Source organism: Gadus macrocephalus, chromosome 23 (genome assembly GCF_031168955.1).
Source record: "Gadus macrocephalus chromosome 23, ASM3116895v1".
Taxonomy (NCBI): domain Eukaryota; kingdom Metazoa; phylum Chordata; class Actinopteri; order Gadiformes; family Gadidae; genus Gadus; species Gadus macrocephalus.
Window position 1 is genome coordinate 6,743,904 of NC_082404.1, and position 21,919 is coordinate 6,765,822.

Consider the following 21,919-nt stretch of genomic DNA (forward strand, 5'->3'; position numbering starts at 1 on the left):
TTTGTGCTCATACCGTTTTTGAGATATCAAACATTACATTTTGTAAACATATGACGTCACTCAGCACCCCAATATTGTCCGAATCGGTTCAAATGTGTCTCAATCATTTGTGCATCGTTTGTGCACGTTTGTGCACGACAAATAAACATTTGTGCTCTTTTAATTTTTATGTTATTAAGGTTTCATTTTTTTCACTCAGCACCCCAATAATGTCAGAATTGGTTCAAATTGGTCTCATTCGTTTGTGCATCGTTTGTGCACGTTTGTGCACGACAAATAAACATTTTTGCTCTTTTAATTTTTAAGTTATTAAGGTTTCATTTTTTTCACTCAGCACCCCAATAATGTCAGAATTGGTTCAAATTGGTCTCATTCGTTTGTGCATCGTTTGTGCACGTTTGTGCACGACAAATAAACATTTGTGCTCTTTTAATTTTTAAGTTATTAAGGTTTCATTTTTTTCACTCAGCACCCCAATAATGGCAGAATTGGTTCAAATTGGTCTCATTCGTTTGTGCATCGTTTGTGCACGTTGAGGTTGAGACACATTTGAACCGATTCGGACAATATTGGGGTGCTGAGTGACGTCATATGTTTACAAAATGTAATGTTTGATATCTCAAAAACGGTATGAGCACAAATTTTCATTTGTCGTGCACAAACGTGCACAAACGAAGCACAAACGATCTGAAATAGTTTTACATGTTTTTTTTACACATGGGGTGCCAACTTCACGCAGGTGTGGTCATGGAGCGGAAATGTTTGTTAATGTTGGGCAGGAAAGCTGAGTGGAGTTATGGTCAGTAGACCATCGCTACTTATGGTCAGTAGACCATCTCTCTATGGTCAGTAGACCATAACTCCACTAAGCTATCCGGTTGTCCATTAGACTCTACTCTAATGGATCTGAGTTGGAGCCCAAATGTCAACAACCGGTAGCATATTGAGGAAGATGACCCCTTATCCCTACCTGCTCCTTAATGACATTTAATCACAGTTCACTGTGCATTATTTGTTTTAAAGTGTCGTAAAATATCGTAAAATAGTAGCTCCGAAGGGTCTGTTTGATAATCGTGGTTGCCATGGTATCTTGTATCTTACATTATGGGTCTCTCTCTCTCTCTCACACTCTCACACTCTCTCTCTCTCTCTCTCTCACACTCACACTCACACTCACTCACTCTCTCTCTCTCTCTCTCTCTCTCTCTCTCTCTCTCTCTCTCTCTCTCTCTCTCTCTCTCTCTCTCTCTCTCTCTCTCTCTCTCTCTCTCTCTCTCTCTCTCTCTCTCTCCCTCCATCCCTCTCTCATGCAGGTCCTCTACAAAGGATCCCTGGGTCTCGTTCCCGTTCTGGCTGCGAGTCAAACCGGGCCCATGTCAGCCAGGGGAAACTAAGGACACTAGTACTATACAAACACAGACACAGACATTAAACCAAAGCTCAGTGGTGAACAGTCCGCACAACACGTTGCCCTCACGCGGTTTAGCACCCTCACTTCCGTTAGCTATTGGATTTGTGATTATAGTCAGCCATTGGTCCCACATTTAGACTCATGGAATCCGGCCAATCAGAGCTCAGACCTGGCCCAGTGGCCTGTCCAAACGGTTAGGGTGTCCTTCCAGGCTGCATTATACGAAGTGTCACATGAGAAACTAGATTAAACGGGTTTGTGGACCAAACTCTGTATTTGACTCTGCCCTTTAGTGATAAGTTATCTTTCAGCCTTTGTGTGTCAGTGATGACTATGGGCACATTTTTGCATACAAATACCTTCAGGTGGCGAGAAGTGTGAACAGGAACACACACACACACACACACACACACACACACACACACACACACACACACACACACACGCGCACGCACGCACGCACGCACGCACGCACGCACGCACGCACGCACGCACGCACTCGCGCGCACACACACACACACACACACACACACACACACACACACACACACACACACACACACACACACACACACACACACACACACACACACAGAAAGCCTGTGGTTGTTTCATAATATATAATATATGACACACACACACATACAAACATAAACACACACACAGAACCGACCAATGAGCGGGGGCTGAGGAGGGCTGCTCAGGTCAGTTTAGTTATTATAACTGAGCACACAAAGCAGTTGCCTACTTGTTATTAAAAGTATAGCAGGTCTTCTCACTGTAATGCACATCAGACAAGCAATACAGAAAACTAAGTAGACATTTGAGAAGTTAGTTTGTAAGTTAGTTTGAATCAGTTTGCTCAGTCTTGTCAAGGGCGCCTGTCGAGATTATAATAATACAAAGTGATGAAATAAATGTAGAATGTCACTGATAAATTAGTCAATTGTATCATCAATTCGTATCGGATGTCTTTAGCATCAACCCCCATGTTTTGTCTCAAACATTGAAATTACGTTAGAAGCAAGGGAATGTGGTGCACAGTAAATGGTTAATTTGACGCTTGACGCACTCCTTCGCCCCCGACCTGCGTGATGACGTCTGACACTGATTTCCCCCCCCCCAGCTGAGCGCCTCTCTTGGACGGACCCGCACCACAACCAGCGCCGCTACACAACTTTGACCAGCGCCGTACTTCTACCGCTACAACAACCCGACAAAACTCAAAATGGGAAACTGCCAAGTGGGTAACATTATTAACCTTTCTACACAGCTATATAAATTGCTTAGCGATGAGGATATCTTAGTAGATCCAGATCCTTCTACACCCAGGACAGGGCTTTCTAGGGTGTTTATTGTAACGTTAGGCCAACCGGTTATTTCATGAAGGTAACGGGGCGGGGATGGGAACAACCGATTGCCTTAAGACTCTAGATCAGTAGCCTATACTGATCTGGAGTCTTAAGGTTTTATCATAGTATATAGTATTTTTTTTTTTTTTTAAGGTATCGCCAGTATTCCACCGTGGCACTATTTTTGTATTGGAATAACCCGTAACAATGCAAGCCTACAACCGTGGCTATAGGAAGAGTTTCATTTCAAGGTCCCTTTAATCGTCGTGTATGATACGGTTCATAACAGAAGTGTTTCAATGTTAAAAGGCTGTTTGTATTCCGTTATGGTGCGTGTCTACATCTGACGTGGTGCATTTGTGATCTACAAAGTGCTTAGGCTCCGTGGCAGGGGACCGGCCACTCCCCTGCGGAACCCGTACGGCTCCGTTGCATGAGTCTGGGTCAATAGTGAGGAGAGAAGGGAGGGAGGGAGAGATAGAGGGAGAGGGGGAGGGAGGCCTTTTGACGAGGGCCCAACTCATGGGCCCCTTTCCCTGCACCCAACCAAGTTTGTTTTAGGGTAGACAGCAGCAGCTGAGGCCGACCAAACACTGGGCTATTTGGTCACTCAACACGACCATAACCCACATGCCTGCTGGTCTACCATATAATGTGTACCACATCACATAACAGGCCGAGGTGATTCAAACTAATAATATGGATGACACTTTTGTAAATATTGTATTCATCAAGTATTTCTTGTTTTCTTTGCTTGAGTAGCCCACCGTCTTCCCCTGTGAGGACTTTGATGTCATGGCCGACATCAAGGGAATTCGTAAAGCGTGCAAAGGCTTTGGTAAGACTTTTCTGGAAGTATTTTACTGTATGAGTATATCCCAATCTGTTTTGTGTTTGTATGGGTTTAGTAGACTACCATTACAGCGTTTTTTTTTTATCTTTTGGGAACCAATTAGCCAGCTGACTCATTTTAAACCAATCCGATTCTTTGGCTGAATGGACTGGGTGTGTTTGTGGTTCCAAGAATAAAATCTAAACCTCATGACACACTTCAGTCAGTACAGCCTGGCTCGGTAGGAAACAACCACAGGCTTTCTGTGTGTGTGTGTGTGTGTGTGTGTGTGTGTGTGTGTGTGTGTGTGTGTGTGTGTGTGTGTGTGTGTGTGTGTGTGTGTGTGTGTGTGTGTGTGTGTGTGTGTGTGTGTGTGTGTGTGTGTGTGTGTGCGCGCGGTATTCGGTTAGGCGTCAATGGCTCTATAAGTGTTTGTCTATAGATTTGTATCTATAAATATTAGACAGATTATGTTAATATTTCACTAGTTCAGCTAGATATATAATCTTCCAGCTTTATTACACCCCGTACAGTTCAGTTATCAAAGATATGCGCACAGTTATCAAAAACGTGTTAGAAGATATCATTTTGTCTCCGCTTTATCCCAGGCACCGATGAGCAGGCTATCATCGACATCCTGGCCAACCGCAGCGCCGACCAGCGGCAGGAGATCAAACAGGCGTACTTTGAGAAGTACGACGATGTGAGTCAACCTTTCACACCATATCTCTACCTTTATTTTCACCTTTCGTTATCGTCTATTCTCTATTGCTGCGGCTGGCTTTGCCAGATCTCTGGATTTATTGTTTGAATTCAGTTTAAAGATTCAATTGAAACCTCCAATAAGATAAAATAACATTATATTTAACTCTCATTCAGTGTTTCTCTGCTGCTCTAACTCTGACTCACATTTCCAGGCGTATTTCAAAAAATCCTCTCCATTCTGCATCCCATTTTCTTTGGTGTTTCCCTCCCCTCATTTTCCTTTCTCTCTATCCCTGTCCATTGGTTGTGTCTGTCTCTCTCTCGCCCCCGGGTTCGGAACAGGAGCTGGTGGAGGTGTTGCAGAAGGAGCTGGCGGGGAACTTTGAGAACGCCATCTTGGCGATGCTGGACCTGCCGGTGATCTACGCCGTGAAGGAGCTGAGGAAGGCCATGAAGGGGGCGGGTACCGACGAGGACGTCCTGGTGGAGATCCTGTGTACTGCCACCAACGCTGTGAGCCCTAAACTGTTACTGCTACTCTGTTGTTCTATATCGAAGCTTTATCTACTGTGAGCTGCTCAACTGTTACTGTTACTGTCTTATTATTTATAGAATCTTTGTCTACTGTGAGGAGCTAAACAGTCTCTTGCTTTCTTTCAGCTTTATATACCAATGGCGACTTATTCTCTGTTGTAGTGGCAAATTAATTATATTCCGGGTGATAAACTGAGTTAATTTAATCGGATATAATCTAGACTTGATTTAGTCACTGTTTTTCAGGACCACCCTGCTAAGCATGCTATATAACTTGCTAGGTACCGTAACATTCTAAGTATCCTAACATCCAAGGTACCCTACTGTGCTAAGTACACCAATATGTGTCTCTGTAGATGTCGGAGGACATGTTAGCTCTGATAGATGGATAAACTCTGTAGAATATAATGTTTTTCAACAATTACCGTCAGCAATATAACCCTGATTTGTGTTTTCTTATTCGTGTTACCTTGCAGGACGTTCACATGTTCAAAGAATGCTATTTCCAGGGTGAGTAATCTGCAAGGGTTCAAAGGACTCTAATATGCTTTACAAACTATGACAATCTTAAGTTTCATCATGTTCATGGGTCATTTCGACAGGACATATCCGCCACCACACTAAAACATTAGTACAACATTGAGTCCGCTTCCTCAGATTATGAACTTTGAAGGAAGTTCAAGCCTTGAGTCAGTTGTTCCGGGCAATGACCGGGTCTTGTGTTTACGCTTTGTTAGCGACAGCCAATGAGATCTTCCCAACCTGGCACTACTTCCTGTTGATCGCCCCTTCAAGCCCCTGATTTTCCATGACGTTGACTAAACACAGTCTTCAGTCAACGCTGTGTTCTCTACACATCCCATGTAACATGTAACAGCACATTATGTCTTTACAGTAAATAGAAAACGTCATACTGTATGTTATTTAGATATTTGATATTCAAAATAACAGTCTTACTAATAATACCTTTTGGAAATAGTCTTAACTAGAAAATGTAACTTTCAAACAGTTTTTGCCCATTTCAGTTACAATCCAGCTGAACAAGAATATCGAATATCTCTAAATGGCTTTGAAATGCTATTTTTCTTTTGAAGGACCTTTTCAGCTCAGTCTAACTCCATATTCCTTAATGTTTGTTTGTCTTTGTTAATATAGTCCACGAGCGTGACCTTGAGGAGGACATTGACGGAGACACCAGTGGGGACGTGAGGAACCTGCTCACAGCTCTGCTCCAGGTACAGTCCTTCTGGGGTAGGAAGGGGCTATGGAAGTGAACTCACCATGTCTACGGTACTGAAGCCCACGCTTCTGACCTGCATTGAGCCCCTAACCATCCCTCATCCTGCATTTATATAATATATTTAGTCATACATTCAGACCTACATTTAGCTACATATTTATCTGTTTAGTCATACATTTATTTAACTATACATTTAGTCATAGATTCAGTTCCATATTTTTTCATACATTTGGCCATGCATTTATTTAGCTATACATCTACCCATACATTTTGGCTATACATTTAATCATACGTTTAGTTCTATATTTAGTGGCAAATTGAATGGACACTTTACAAGTGAGGCTGAAAAACAATCGAGCATACAAGGTTACGATCCATAATGGAGCAACTCATTAAATTCTGAGTGCTGCATGACCGAACAACACTACTATTACACTGAGGCTGTAACGAATCGTGTATTTTGGGACTCAAGTCAAGCTCCTAGCAGCCTCATTTTCGCTCTTGACAAACCGCCAAGCACTCACATACGTGCACACATTCAGACGCACACATGTACACACACGCATGGTCACAGTCGCATTTGCAAACATACAAACACACTCCAGCCTACACACACAGGTATAAACGCATGCACTCGCTTATACACACACACACCCACACTCACATTCTCTTCCATGTAAATACCCTCATTGTCTTCTCTCTCACATATGCACGCACGCACGCACGCACGCACGCACGCACGCACGCACACACACACACACACACACACACACACACACACACACACACACACACACACACACACACACACACACACACACACACACACACACACACACGCACGCACAGGTATAATAAGGTACACACAAAAACACACACCCAAACACATACACACACACAAACACAGACTTGCCCTCTCTGTCTCTGGCAGCTTTCCAGGTACATATCCATTAGTAAGGTGGGGTGAGGATAGGGTGACTCCAGGCAGACAGAGGAACCTCACATCAGCATGCAACTGACCGCTCTCCCCCCCTCGCTCCCACAATCTCTCTCCCCTCCTCTCCCTTTTATCTCTCCTTTTTTTTCTCCCTCTCCTTTTATTCTATTCCCCTCCTCTTTTTAATCTGTTTGCTTGCTCTCTCCACTCGTTCCTCTCTCTCTCTCTCACTCTCACTCTCACTCTCTCTCACTCTTCCCCTCCCCCACAGGGTACCCGGGATGAGAGCTATGAGGTGGACGAGGAGTTGGCTGAACAGGACGCCACCGCGCTGTTTGAGGTAGAATGACATCAATGTGATGGCACAAAATCGTTTTTTTTAAATCCAATCCAAACCAATAGGCTTCCCCTATGGAATATTAGCAGTGTCGTGGTTACTTAGCGATGTCAGAGCGTGAATCAAAGGTTTGTATAGACAGTACACCCCATCTCCCGGTAGGCTGGCGAGGGATGCTTCGGGACAGATGAGTCCACCTTCAGCTTCGTCCTGGCAAACAGGAACTACCTCCAGCTGCAGTCTACCTTCAAGGCCTATGAGCAGGTAGGACAAACAATGTAGTAATAATATAGTAGTAATAATAATAATAATAATAATAATGCTATCTAAACGAATAATAATGCTATATAAACCAGCAAGAACATCAAAATAGCTGAATATATATATATTTAATATGCCATTTACTGGACGCATTTATGCAAAGTGTTTCACAATAACTTATGTGAATACATTCTTAGCATTGGGTATTCCCAGTGGGAATCAGACTGGATGCCGTGTTCTAATATAACATAATTAATGAGGATAGAAGTAATTGCTATGCATGGCAGTTTGGGAGAAGCATCTGACGATGCCTTAACTTAGCTAATCGTTAAGTCTAGTGTTGTGATTTAAGTGTTGTCTTCTCTCCGTAGCTGTCGGGAACAGAGATCCTGGACGCCATCGAGAACGAGACAGGGGGAACTCTGAAGAAGTGCTACGTCGCTCTCGGTCTGTATGACGTTTAAATGCCCTCTCACTTACGGAATTACAGTCAATATTGAATTAAGAAATAGTAACACAATTGCTGCTATTGCATTATTTGAATACATTTCATGCATAAATACCTATCTAGAGATGTATTCAATATGAATTATTATACTATGTTTGACATTCAAAAACATTTTTTTGGAGTAATATCAATAAAGTAATTAAATTGCAATGCTGCATCTGCCAATAGATTATTTGTATGCGTTGGATTGATTTTTTTATTATAAAATATTATATTATATTTATTTACAATCAACAAGACTATCTTCTTCCTGTTGTCTCATGTCACGTGACAACGATGGGCCAATCACACGCTGTCGTTCCCCCCTCCTCCCCGCAGTGCGAGCGGCTAAGAACCCCCAGCTGTACTTCGCCAGGAGGCTCAACAAGGCCATGAAGGGGGTTGGCACCGACGACGACACGCTCATACGCATCATCGTCACACGCTCGGAGGTAACGCTTTACCATACCATACCACTAATATATATGTATATATATATATATATATATATATATATTATGTTATACTACTATACTGTACTATACTATACCACTAATATATATATATATGTTATACTACTGTACTGTACTACACTTTACTATACTATACAACTAATATATATATATATACTATATGTTATACTGTACTACACTTTACTATCATCATCATCAACTGCTCCGAGGTAACGAGATACTATACTATAACACTAATATATATACTAAATGTTGTATGACTGTACTATACTACTCTATATTATCATCAAGCGCTATTGCTAGACTACTATAGTATATGTATATATATATTTGTACATATATACTATACTACTGTACCGTACTGTACTGTACTACACTATAGGTAAAGGTAACAGAACTATAATACTATATTATACTGTACTGCACTAAACTATACTATCTGTCAACTTTTGTGGCTCCCGAAATGATTGCATTAGGAAGAGGTGGTGGCTGAATTATAATAATATTTTTAATAATAACGTGCTATTATCCGTGGGCAGTACGACCTGGAGACCATCAAAGACATGTACCTGGAGAAGTACGATGTGTCCCTGAAGGACGCCATCAGGGACGAGTGCAGCGGGGACTACAAACGCCTGCTGCTGGCCCTCTGCCACTAAACACACACACTCACACGCTCACACACAGACACACACAGACAGACGGACGGACGGACGGACGGACGGACAGGGGGAGAGACAAAAAGACAGACAGACTGGCAGGGAGACAGACAGACAGTGAGACAGAAAATCTGTGGGGCACACAGACAGTGAGACAGACAGACGGACAGTGGGTCACACAGACAGTGAGACAGACAGACGGACAGTGGGTCACACAGACATTCGGACAGACAGACAGACAGACTGATGGAGCCAGTAGGTGGTCCTGACTGGGCTACGGGTTCTGCTGCAACTGAACTAACACTATTTACAATCGGTCCAAACTTCAAACTCCGGAACTTTCTGTTGGGGCGAGCGGGAGGGAGAGAAAGATGGAGAGGGTTAATAACAGCTAGCGACAGAACTCAGAGAGGCTACGTTTGTTAGCGCTGAATCTGGTTGTGTTTGTGTTTTGTTACCACTATACACCTATTTTCCTGTAGCATGAAATGCAAATCAACAATCTCCCGAAATCCAATTCCACCGTGTAGGGTTTCTCGTCGTCAGTATTGTATTTAAGTTTAGTTCAGTGGGTCAATGTTTTGGCTCCTGCTGATGAAACTCTACAGCTAGATAACATGATAACCAGTATTGACATGGATATCCCTGGCCCTAGTAGTTATTAATACTCAGTCTGCTGCCCTCACTGACTGTAGCGTCCAGTTTAGCAACTTGCTTTCAATGTGGCATGAACACAGCATTTTGACAGTCTGGTCGGTCTACAGTACGCCTTGATTATATAAATGATTATATATTACCACTGTGTGCGCCGTGCAAAGCCCTGTCTTTTCACTGTTATGGGAATCAGAGGGAGTTAGGGGACTCAACTTGAATACAAAAACAAACATTTAAGGGTCAGTATCTTTGGCTAGGTGCACCAACACTGAATGTTCAGTGAATGTTTAGTTTTACCGCTAATGCTAAATGCTATGCAACTGTTGTACGCCGCATGTCGTAATTTTTGTTGTATGAAGAAAGAGATCTGTTGGATGATGATGATGATGATGATGATGATGATGGTAATAACGATCTATAAATATATATGAAGGAAATGAAATGTTGACATTAAGGACTTTTTTGATCACAACTGTTCCACAATGGAGACTTTCTATTTTTGTGAGTGTCTTTTGAAAGTTGTGTATTGATTGATGCTGTTTTTAACCCAATGTGCACAAAGAAAACCCAGTTTGGATCAGTCCACAAGTACCTCGTCGTGTGCTATTTTTTCATTACCAGACTAACGCAGTATAGCCTATTAAAACTAAAAATTGTATTTAGTGTAGGATTGTAGATGTGTTAACCTTTGTGCAAACATATTCTTTATTTAGGTGGTCTTAATATGTGACACAAGATGACCTAATCAGAAACTGCCAACCTCATTTAATGACACTTGTTTGTGTATTCTAAAATGGCAGCTGTATTTTAACCTATTGAACACTCAAAATGTTAGTATTGTGAACATTGTTAAACATTGCCACTGAAATTGGAAGAAAGATGACATGATATGTAATGGTGCAAGTGTAATGGTATTAATATTGTAATATCTAATATATATACTTCGGCCTGGTTAGTTATGAAATGGGACCAATAACTGTCTCAATTGAGCCAAAGAACTTAAATCTAACTCGAAAAAAATACATAAAATAAAGAGTCCTAAGAAAAAATATCATTGTCGGTTTTATTTGCACCCTATGGTTATTATGTTATGCATATTATGCACCAAGGCACGTCAAAAATGCATTTCCTTCTAACCAGCCTTTCTATTGTCTTTACGTTAACATGTTGATGATTAAACTTTGTCCTGAAATTCGTCCTTTCCAGGACTGTTTCCTGGTTGGTTAATAATTAATGCTGTTGGATGAATGATTCTCTCTCTCTGCTGGAGGAGCGGTGCCTGTGGGAGACAAAGCGGTTCTCTAGCGCCACCCCCCCCCACCACAGGCGTGTTGGTGTCCCCACTATCCCCGATGGTCACCGCTTTCAGGAAGACAATCGGTTTAAATATCTAAATCTGGGGTAACGTTCAACGCAGTGCGGTGCAGACAGAGAGGAGGACGCGTTTCGTCACGGTTGAGTAGTGGAAAGGTAAATATGAAAGCATCGTTCGGTGGTTATTTTCCAAGCCGGTGAATTATTGAAGCTCATAGCTTCCATTTTGCTAGCCGAAAGCAATTATAGTTAAACGATCATGCACTATAACCGACACTACGAATAGCGCTCGCTATAAGCGCATATAAGATGATATGTAGGCGTATATGTTATTAAATATCTTTTATATGTGTGTGGTTATGCTAACTGTCGCTCTTACGTTGTAAGGTGCACGTTAATCCACGCTAAGTGGTTGGCTTGCAACCATGATGGAGGTGTTGTGGTCCGCCTGGGTACCATTTCCATGGAAACATGAAGTGATGATGAATGATGCACTACGTCCGGTCTGGTCCCTCCCTTCATCGAGACAATCTGACGTCTCAGCTCTTAGTTTTGTATTGAATCCTCCTCTGCTCCTTTATTGTCCCTGAACAGCTTTCCGGGGAACCATGTCGTCTCTATGGCAGACATCCTCGTACTCCCCGAGTGGGGCTCTCCCCGAGATAGACTCCAGCTCGGTCCGGCTTGGAGACCACCGGGCCCTGAACCCGGCCTGGCCCAAGCAGGAGCAGGACGAGCTGAGCATCATCAAGTGGGAGAACCTACACACGGGGGGGAACGGACCCGATGTCGTGCAGGACAACACGCCCAGTAGCGCCATGTCATGTAAGAAACCCAAAGACTTAAAATAATTAGATACTGTTGTTTTAGGCTATTCATTCTATTTGTGTGTTTATTGCGTAAATTAACTCTAAATAATTAAATTAAGAGCTTTATTGGCATGTTAAAACACATTTACGGTGCACAAAGCACAACGTATATACGTATATATATATTTTTTATACAAACCCATACACATATTTGGTTAACCCATCCATCCATTAGTGAGACATTTATTTGCACAGTAGAGAGTGCAGAATTATTTTGTAAATGTAATGTACACCTGCTCTTTCAAGGCGGGTTTCCCTCAGCAGGTAAACATACAGAATAGCCCAACTTGATAACGGCTGCAACTTAGCAACTCTGCCTTTAATTCTCTCTCTCTCTCTCTCTCTCTCTCTCTCTCTCTCTCTCTCTCTCTCTCTCTCTCTCTCTCTCTCTCTCTCTCTCTCTCTCTCTCTCTCTTCCCCCCCCCCCCCCCCCCCCCCAGCGGGCTCTGCCACTGAGGGTCTCCCGCCCAGGGTCCTGATGACCATCACCAAGCTGCAGTGTTTGTTGGAGCGGAAGCAGGACCGCATCGCTGCCCTGGAGCGGCAGGTGGAGGACCTGATGCAGGACAGGAAGTTCCTGCGCAGCCAGATCGAGAACCTCACCAGCAACCGCCCGTCGGCTGCCTACGCGCCGCCCAGCCAGCCCGCTGCTGCCGCCGCCACGGCCACCACCGCCGCCGCCGCTGAAGGTCGGTCACCCTGTTGTCACTCTCCTGTCGGTCACTCTCCGGTCGGTCACTCTCCGGTCGGTCACTCTCCTGGCGGTCACTCTCCGGTCGGTCACTCTCCGGTCGGTCACTCTGGTCGGTCACTCTCCGGTCGGTTACTCTCCTGGCGGTCACTCTCCTGGCGGTCACTCTGGTCGGTCACTCTCCTGGCGGTCACTCTGGTCGGTCACTCTCCGGTCGGTCACTCTCCTGGCGGTCACTCTCCTGGCGGTCACTCTGGTCGGTCACTCTCCGGTCGGTCACTCTCCTGTCGGTCACTCTCCGGTCGGTCACTCTCCGGTCGGTCACTCTGGTCGGTCACTCTCCGGTCGGTCACTCTCCTGGCGGTCACTCTCCTGGCGGTCACTCTGGTCGGTCACTCTCCTGTCGGTCACTCTCCTGGCGGTCACTCTGGTCGGTCACTCTCCGGTCAGTCACTCTCCTGTCGGTCACTCTCCGGTCGGTCACTCTCCGGTCGGTCACTCTCTGGTCGGTTACCCTCCTGTCGGTCACTCTCTGCTAACCGTAGGTCACATGACATATTGTTGAAAGTAAGGAGATAATCTGACCAATAATGCCCCTGAATGTGTGTCATTATGTCGGTCAGGGGATGATCCTTGAATATATTTGCCAAAAATTGCCACTGAAAATGTGACATTCAGTAACGCTGTTTGACTAGTGGCTGTGGTGTGCAAATCCTTGCCAAAGAGGCCTAGGTTCGATTCCCCCCCCCCCATGTGTGCAAACTAACTGTAGGCATCCTCAAGCCCTGCCTCACTTTGGATAAACCAAAGATTATCGTCATAAATGGAAAGGAATCTTCTCAATGCAATAAACCAAAATATAACCCTGAAAAAACAATCCTGGTCGTCCTCGGCCCGCAGGTCCTAAACCGCCGCACGTGGAGGCCCGGTCCCGTAAGAGAGAGCGGGAGCGCGTGGGGTCCAGCGACTCCCTCAGCAACGACAGCGACTCGGATGTGTCCATCTCGACAGACGTTTCCATGGCGACCAGCGAGCACCGCAGGAAGCGACGCAGCAAGGACAGGAAGAGAGGGAAGAGAGGAAAGGACTACAGCAGGAAGAGAGGTGAGAGCACAATGATTATGATTGTTATAACTTATTATTCATCATTAATAAATGATTCTATGAGCATCATTATCATCACAAAGGGATGCATCATTACCACTTTTTACTGCACCAAATACAGGTGGCAGTTCTTACTTGAGTTCTATTTGAGAAGAGAATTTTAGTTGCATCTTATTTTCTGTTTAGCTAATCTCCTGCTCTCTTCCCTCTCCAAGCCACGGGCATCCAGTACGTCATCCACCGCTACAAGCAGGTCCTCGCCGCCTACAACAAGAAGAAGAACATGACCAAGGCCTTCCGCCACTACGGCATCGACCGCAACACCATCGCCAACACGGCGTCCATCGCAGAGCTCCACCTGGCCTGCAAGGACACCGCCGCCCTGGTGGGCACCTTCCGCCACGGCGAGGAGACTCTGGTAAACTACGCCCAGCGCTGCGCCCTCTGCATCGACTGTGACGCGGACCTGTCGAGGAGGATAGACCTGATGAAGACCAATGGAGAGCTGCTGCCCATCTCGGTGAAGAGGGGCCGCGGGGTGCAGCCTCACTTCCAGCCACTGGGGGGCGACATCGAGAGCATTGTGCTGAGTTAAGGAGCGACGGTAGCAGGAAATACAAGCGGCCGTCTGTCTGTCGCTCTGATGTGCAGGATCATTTTCGGGCTACCTCGGTCACACAGACCCACGGCAAAGCTAGGCTGGCTTTCCAACGCTGACTTATCATTCTATTTTTAGAAGAAACACTGTGATGTGTAGCCTATTTGTTAATTCTTCCCCGGGTTCTAAAGGTCGTGTTTATGTAATAACGCTACCGTAGCCTTGTTTTTAAGTAATATTATCCTTGAAATGGACACTTCGAATTGATTATATATGTTTTTTAATATACTTTATTTAATTAACAATCACTACTGGTATCTTTGTATGGTATTTCCATTACTGGAGTTTATGTGCATAGCCGTACAGACTGTTTTGGTAGCAGCTGAGAACTATTTTAAGTTTGTGCAGAGTAGCAAATAGACGCAACATACATGAGGTCAGAAAATAGCTTCCAAGGTCCAATGTTCTACCTATTTTTCTCACATATTTTGAATGCTTTTATTATGTAAAGGAGGTGGAAATCTACTAAAGCATATGCTGTATAGGCCTATGCACACTAACTTTGTTAAAGTCTAACGATTTTCAGTAGGTCACAAATGAATGGGTCCTTTTAAATAGCCAGGTTTTTCTGCATGTCTGCAAGACCCTAAATGTAATATAGCCTAAAAGTTTTATCCCAGATATTTTGAATGTTTAACAGGTGTGGATCTTTTTTTTTCTGAAATTGATATTTAAGTGCTATGATGAAGATTTCCACACGATGGCAGTGCTGACCTATACAAACCCATTTAAAGTCAAATAGTGAACTTTTCGTTTTGATTTACAATTTAACATCCCCTTTGTCGTTATTTGCACCATACATTTTCTATAATGTCGGCTATTCCTAAACTATTGGGTAAGTGTACAATGAGAAACTGTTGTCTTTACAACTGTTTTCGTGGACAACCTTGAAGATTAATATTACTCTGAAATAGTCCTACTCAACAGTATTGCCCTAAATACAAATTCTTCACCTGTGGGATTCTTTTCATGATCACTTTTGTATAAAATTGGATAGGCCTATACGTTAAAAACATATTTTTTACCGTTCAATGAAAATGACTTGGAAAACATAGAAACCATGTCTATGAATTAGTAGTGGGCTTCATATAAGCTTACAAGGAAGGTAGGCCGACCCTTTATTATGTAAGGGCCATCGCATCACTGCTATAATGTGTATTTCTCTCACTCTCTGTCTCTTGAATTCCAAATGAAATCCAAGTGACATTAACAGAGTTAGTTTAACAGCCTCCCCATTGCTGTTCTGGTTTCACACCGAGTGACAAATTGCTTTTACAAAGCTAGAGGTTGTTTTTCTCTCTCGCTCTCTCTAAGCCTGTCTCTCACGATCTCTTTAAATTATCCTGTTTTTCTTGTAGCCGGCCTAGTCCTACTCTTTATCCATTTCGTGACCTCTTTTAAATGGATGATGCTTATTTTCATAGGCTTTAAACATTTTATTCCCGGCTACCAAAAAAATCTCCATGACAAAGGCCTATAGATATATGTCTAATAGGGCCTGACGCAACGCAGTGTTGCCTGTCGCTAGCCTGCGATATCAATCACACCGGCAGGGGGCGACCCTCGGCCTTGGGTCTGGCTCTTCGGCCTGAAGGGACAGGTGCACCGTGCACGGCAAAGTCGTGAGTGGTGAGGGTGGGCTGGGTTAGGGGTGGTCACGTCCCCCCGCTCTGCCAGACCGCATCAACCTTCCCGCCTCATACGGGGCAAACAAAATGTCACCTCTGCTCCTCCCGGCGACAGCGGACATGGAGGTTTTTCTCACGTGTCCCCCTGATTAAATATCAGCGATGCAGTTGTTGACAGAAGAGGATCTGACTGCATAAACGGGGATTCTTTTTTTATTGCTGAGATTTGGCTTACTTTTTTTTTTTTTTGTGATTCACATCAGCACCTAAACCTCCCCCATCACTATCTCAACCATGTCCTCCAGTCCAGACCAATCCACCACCACTGCCTCCGCTGCCACCCACCACCTGCTGATGGCTGTGGTGGCCGGTTGGCGGCTGGGGTTCTAGCAGTCGATGAGCAGGGGGAGGGGGGGGGGGGGGGGGGGGGGTGATGGAGCAAAGAGCTGGAGATGGCCGATCGAAACGTGGGTCTAATCGAGCCTGAAGCGATGTCCCCCACCCCTGCTGTCCAGACACTGGCACACTCTCGCACGCAGCTGGGACTCCGTTTTGTGTCGCCATTCTCTCCGTCCTTTCAAACTGCCGGAGTGGCAGCAGGTGCCGAGTCATCGGCGTGCGCCAGGGGCCCAAGGGGCATGATGGGTAGAGAGTTCGTATTCTCTTTTTGTGGGAGTCCTCGGCTTTGGAAGCAGCATCTGGAGGCTCTTACCAAACGGGAAACATCCCCTCTCCGTCCTCTCCTTCCTCTCCTGTAATTGGCTGTAGTTTTCCACCACTTGGATAGTAACATTCAAGTTAAGTAATGATCCTGCTGTTGTAACAATCTTTCTAGTTTTTCTGAAAAGGCCCAGAATCTCCAGCAGTAATAATCTCCTTCGGTCGTTAATATTGTCTGACTGATTTCCCAGCTGTTGTATAACAGTGCCCCACTTGATATGTGCTGAGGTTCGGGTTGAGGCAGCACTTAATGTGCACACCTACAAGAGCACAAAGGGTCCAGGTTCAGGAACTAAACCACCTGCCCTTCCGTCAACACCCCTGGGTAGGGGGGGCTTATTAGCAAATTTGCCTCGGCTGACCCAAGGAGACACTTTGGCCTGCAGTCTGAAAACCACAATGCAACACAATTTATTCCACCCTCACTGTTTGTTTACTATTTAAATACAATTAGTATTTAGCTTTTTTTCTGTATAACAGTGAATGCAGGTACATGTCATTCATCAGCAGGTAGGGCATTAGGGCTTCTTGCCTAGGGCATGATGTCTGCAGCTAAGATGCAGACTGTGAGGAATTCAGCCAGCACCCTTCAGCTGGGAGTCAAACCCCCTGGCCATTGAGTGAATGGATGTGTGGGAATCGTCAGCTGGTCAGACCATACCCCCGAGTCTGTGGCTAGCAACCGTTCACCTCATCCATGTCCCCGCAGACATCCCAGTAATGACATCCCAGAATAACCTCACTATCCAAAAGTAGGTCAGTGCACCGAGCCGTTGCTCGATTCAACACAAAAGAACAAAGCATTGCATTGTGGGTGACCCCCCCGAACCCTTATTGGAATTAAGGAGTTGAAAAGGAGGAGGGGGGGGGGCTGGAATCTACAGTGACGGTGCCAAAGATGTTGTTTTCCTGCTCGAGGACATGAGATACAAGAACATGTTTCTCTCCACGTCATCAGTAGTGAGAGTGGGTGGGGGCTGTTGCGGACCCCCAACCCGCACTGCTCGGGGCCAGTGGCGTCAGACTGCTGTCAGGTCCTTTTGGTTCTGACAGGGGACGACCACACTCTGGCTCTCCAGACGCACCCAGCTCCTCCACGGGCGTCGAAACTCCGTCTGAGGAGGATTGCAGGGACTGGATTCATCCTCACGTCCTCACATGGTCGAAACTCGCAATGTGTGTGAAATGGGAAAGAACAGCAGACATTCAAATAAAAATAAACATTGAATAGGATAGATCTATCCTTTTGTCGTAGGATCAATAATCCCTCGATCACTGTCGATCCTTCTTTCCCAGCCAGGTCCAGGTCCTGATCACGACCGCAAATCAACACACAAACATGCACAATTTAATCACGGGCATTCGATTGCGTTGGCATATTCAAGAATGAAAAAAAAGAGAAAAAAAAAGGCATGAAAATAAGATGCTAATTTGGAATCACAGCATCTCGCTTGCGTGAGCATTTTAGCTAGCAGCATCATTCCATCAACGAGCCTTGAGGTATTGACGGGCGCTGGCTCACGCTCCAGCTGGCCAACGCTGATAAGAAACTTCCCAAGGGCTGCTGGGTAGAGTAGCAGGCTTAAGAGCAGGGGGCATAATGTATTCTGGAGGAAGAGGACGGAGGGAAGGGGAGGGCTAGGCCGCAGTGTTACCCCAACACCCAACTCTCTCTCTCTCTCTCTCTCTCTCTCTCTCTCTCTCTCTCTCTCTCTCTCTCTCTCTCTCTCTCTCTCTCTCTCAGTCAGGCCCTAAAAAAACACACACACACACACACACACACACACACACACACACACACACACACACACACCCACGGACAGACAGACAGACAGACAGACAGACAGACACACTCTCAGGCAGGGGAAGGGCCATGTGTGTGTGTTTGTGTGTGTGCGTGTTTGTGTGTGTGTGCATGTGCGCACGTGCATGTGTTTATTTTTGTGTACAATTGTCTGAATGTGTGTGCGTGTATATCTTCCTGAATGTGTGGGTGTGAGTGTCTGTGTTATGGAATTTGACATCCTCTCACAGTCATGGTCAGAAGATGGCAGCATTCATCTCTGCTAACATGCTAATCCGAGGATCGGGGCCAATGCATAAATACATACATCCAGGACAATAGTATCCCCATGATTAGAGGCAGGATACATGTTTACATTACTGTCTCACTGACACCTCTGGTTGAGCCTGTGCCTTTGGTGTGTTAGGGGAGAGCTATTTATGGGCCATAATGATGCGTTGACCTCTATTTTCAGGGTCACCAGCCCCGCTCCAGCCCCCTTCCCCCAGGTGTTCTTGGTATGATAGAGGGGGCTTGTGTCTGAATGCAATCACACCAATTCAGGAGGCTTTTTGTTGTGGTTTTTGTAATGTCAAATGTGTTGTTTAAATACTATTTCCTGTTATCTGTCATTAGCATTATTATAACACATTATATGGTACATGTTTACTCATATAAATATTCAGTTAAACGTTGGAATGAGCTTGGTATAAACATGGGGTTTTGAGCTGATAGTATACCTTGCATCAAATACATGGCTACATTTCTTTTCTCAGTGTCAACGCCATACTTCGACTAGATTTGCTCCCTAAAACATACTAATGTGGATACGAGAAGGGGTGGGTGGGTTTCTGCTTCTACGTCATTACATGGGGATTTTTGATGTCCATTTAATATGGCAGAGTGACGGAGGCGCGCCCAGTCTCTCCGGCTCTCCTGTTGGCTGTGAATACCGTGACGCAGGACCAACGTGACATCCTTCCCCTCGTCACTGAGAGCGGGGTTTATGCGACCAGACATATATTTTCCGACCGCTCTTTCCTTTGCCTACATCTCCAAAACACTCAGTCTGTTTCACCGTAGGCTTGCATGTTTGCCTCTGCAGATGTGCTTAAGGTTGTTTACGGCACTGTCCGCGATCCCTCGTCCACATGGGCTGATCGTAACAGAAGGAAGAGGTCACATGGCCCTGTGGACGCAGTGTAGGAGCTCGCGTGTGTGTTCTGCATGAATCAGCCCGAGGCCTCCGGTAGATAACTGTGTTCACCTTCCAGCCCCCGTCCATGTCCAGCGGATAAGATGACACACAGGGAGGATAAAACATTCAAGTATTCAGGGGGTGGGGGTCCAAATGCTACCGGCCATTAAACACCAATCAGAGCTGTCGTATTATCTGGGAACACAGATAGATGAGGGGCTGTGCCAGAGACCAAGCTGTCTATGTCTGCTGGTGATAAGAGCCACCGCCGTGCGATTTGTCCGGTCGCGGGCGGGGGTGAGCTGGGGAGCAGTTCCCAGTGATCCCTTGTTCCCAGTAGGCTGCAATCTAGCGAGGCAGCTTGCGTCACTTCTAGTACAGAACCTTCATATTATTATGTGGGATAATATATATTCCTGGGTTGCAGCGACAGCCAGTGACCTAGTGAGAAAGAAATAATGTTTACAATTTAATTATAAATTATTTCAGGATTTTAGATTTATTATTGATTTATTATTGAGTTATAAGCGCTATCCCAGATGATGCAAGTTCCCGCTGTGATTCAATTCATATTCTCTACAGATAATAGAATATTTCAGATTTCCTAGAAGCCAGCCTCTGTATGTTATAGATTTTTGTTTGAAATATTGTGAAATTGCTTATCAAATCTCCCTGTCATAATGTGCATGAACATTCCATACGACTTTAAGTCGGTATGCCTTGAATGTCAGGCTGAGGTTGTGTTGTGAAATTCCCATAAAGTTTGGGAACCACTGATCTAGCAAATAGTGCCTCTTCGTCATAAGCCGTCATAAGACGTCAGAGTGACTTGGCAGCCTGTGGTCTTTTGTTTTAAACAGAGGGGTTGCTCTGTTGAATCAACCGAAGTGGGGCTCCTCTCTGTGCCTCTCCCTCCTCTGCGTCTTTGCCCTTCATTAATGATAACAGCTGCTAATTACACAGTCCTGGGTTTTCCAATCAATGGGTCTCTCTGCTGCCTTTCACACTGTGCAGCCTCACAAACGCAAAATGGATTCGGTCTCTGATTCAGAAGAGATGCCTTCTGGGAGGGTTTCACTGAGACATAACTTTGAACTGAATCTGTCTTCTCTATTGTCATAAGATAAGGCCAAAAATGACACATCAAAATAAGACACACAAATCTTCAGCTATAAAAGAAATGATAAAGCTTTACAGTAAAGGTACATTATTAACCATTAATTAACATTAGATAACACAGTATGGGCATTATTATGCATTGGCATAGAGGTTGGGGTTTTGGTTAGATAAGGGTTAGTAGAGTTAGGGTTAACCCAAACCCTATTCAATATTGTATCAAGTAATCATTTAGTTAACATTATGTTAGTTAATGCTTACATTACTGCATAAACTATGGTTAATTAATGGTTCATTCATGTACCTTTATTGTATAGTGTGAACAAATTAACAGTCCAGTACGAAATAAGCCATGCATACAGCACAAGTGCATAAATGAATATAAGAGGAAGTCCACTGAGTAGAAAAGCACTGCTTGGTCCGTTGAGTCATTGGCTTCTAGGGTGTTATTGAATCCACTATGCAAATACTGTTTCTAGGTGATAAGGACACAGCAACTGCATCTGCTTCTTAACTCGTCGACCCTCCATAAAATAACTCATTACAGTTCACAAAACGAAACTCTAACTCATAATACTGTACTAATTTGCATTTCACACAATCCTGACCATTGTTTCGACTGGAAGTGAGCTTTTCTTGTTGAAAGCCAGTCGTCGTTTGACCTTTGTAGAAACCCAATTCCATCTCAGCCAATAGAAACTGCTCATGGCTTTTAGGTCCACAGATGAAAAAGACAGAGAAAGCTGTGTTCAAATGTCAAACAGAAGCAAGTTGATCCTTGCGGGCGGCCATTATTATTATTTACCCGGGAATCAAAGACGTAGTCGTATCATGTGCTCGAAAGACATCAAATAAGCCACGGAGCACGGTTCATTAACTTGGCCTTAAAAAAAGCTACTATTATGATAATGTTTCCGTAATCCTGATGTATTTTCGGAACATTTAATTAAATTTGA

The 21,919-nt window shown here is 44.6% G+C and overlaps 2 protein-coding genes across 3 annotated transcripts; both read left to right on the forward strand.

Annotated features, from left to right (window-relative positions):
• Nucleotides 1–2,491: 2,491 nt before the first annotated feature.
• anxa13 (annexin A13) lies at nt 2,492–10,470 on the forward strand. 2 transcript variants are annotated; one of them, XM_060044666.1, is made up of 11 exons: nt 2,492–2,654; nt 3,526–3,601; nt 4,204–4,298; nt 4,643–4,813; nt 5,311–5,344; nt 5,990–6,069; nt 7,283–7,351; nt 7,511–7,612; nt 7,981–8,056; nt 8,436–8,548; nt 9,109–10,470. In XM_060044666.1, the coding sequence occupies exons 1-11, from the start codon at nt 2,640–2,642 to the stop codon at nt 9,226–9,228; spliced, it is 951 nt and encodes a 316-aa protein (XP_059900649.1). In that variant the 5' UTR covers nt 2,492–2,639; the 3' UTR covers nt 9,229–10,470. The 2 variants fall into 2 exon arrangements, with proteins under 2 accessions (XP_059900649.1, XP_059900651.1); XM_060044668.1 differs by having other exon boundaries at nt 4,646–4,813.
• A 679-nt stretch (nt 10,471–11,149) lies between these two features.
• On the forward strand, nt 11,150–15,284 carry zgc:174877 (uncharacterized protein LOC570025 homolog). The gene is made up of 5 exons (XM_060044665.1): nt 11,150–11,352; nt 11,791–12,021; nt 12,506–12,754; nt 13,657–13,860; nt 14,076–15,284. The coding sequence occupies exons 2-5, from the start codon at nt 11,805–11,807 to the stop codon at nt 14,453–14,455; spliced, it is 1,050 nt and encodes a 349-aa protein (XP_059900648.1). The 5' UTR covers nt 11,150–11,352; nt 11,791–11,804; the 3' UTR covers nt 14,456–15,284.
• Nucleotides 15,285–21,919: the final 6,635 nt, after the last annotated feature.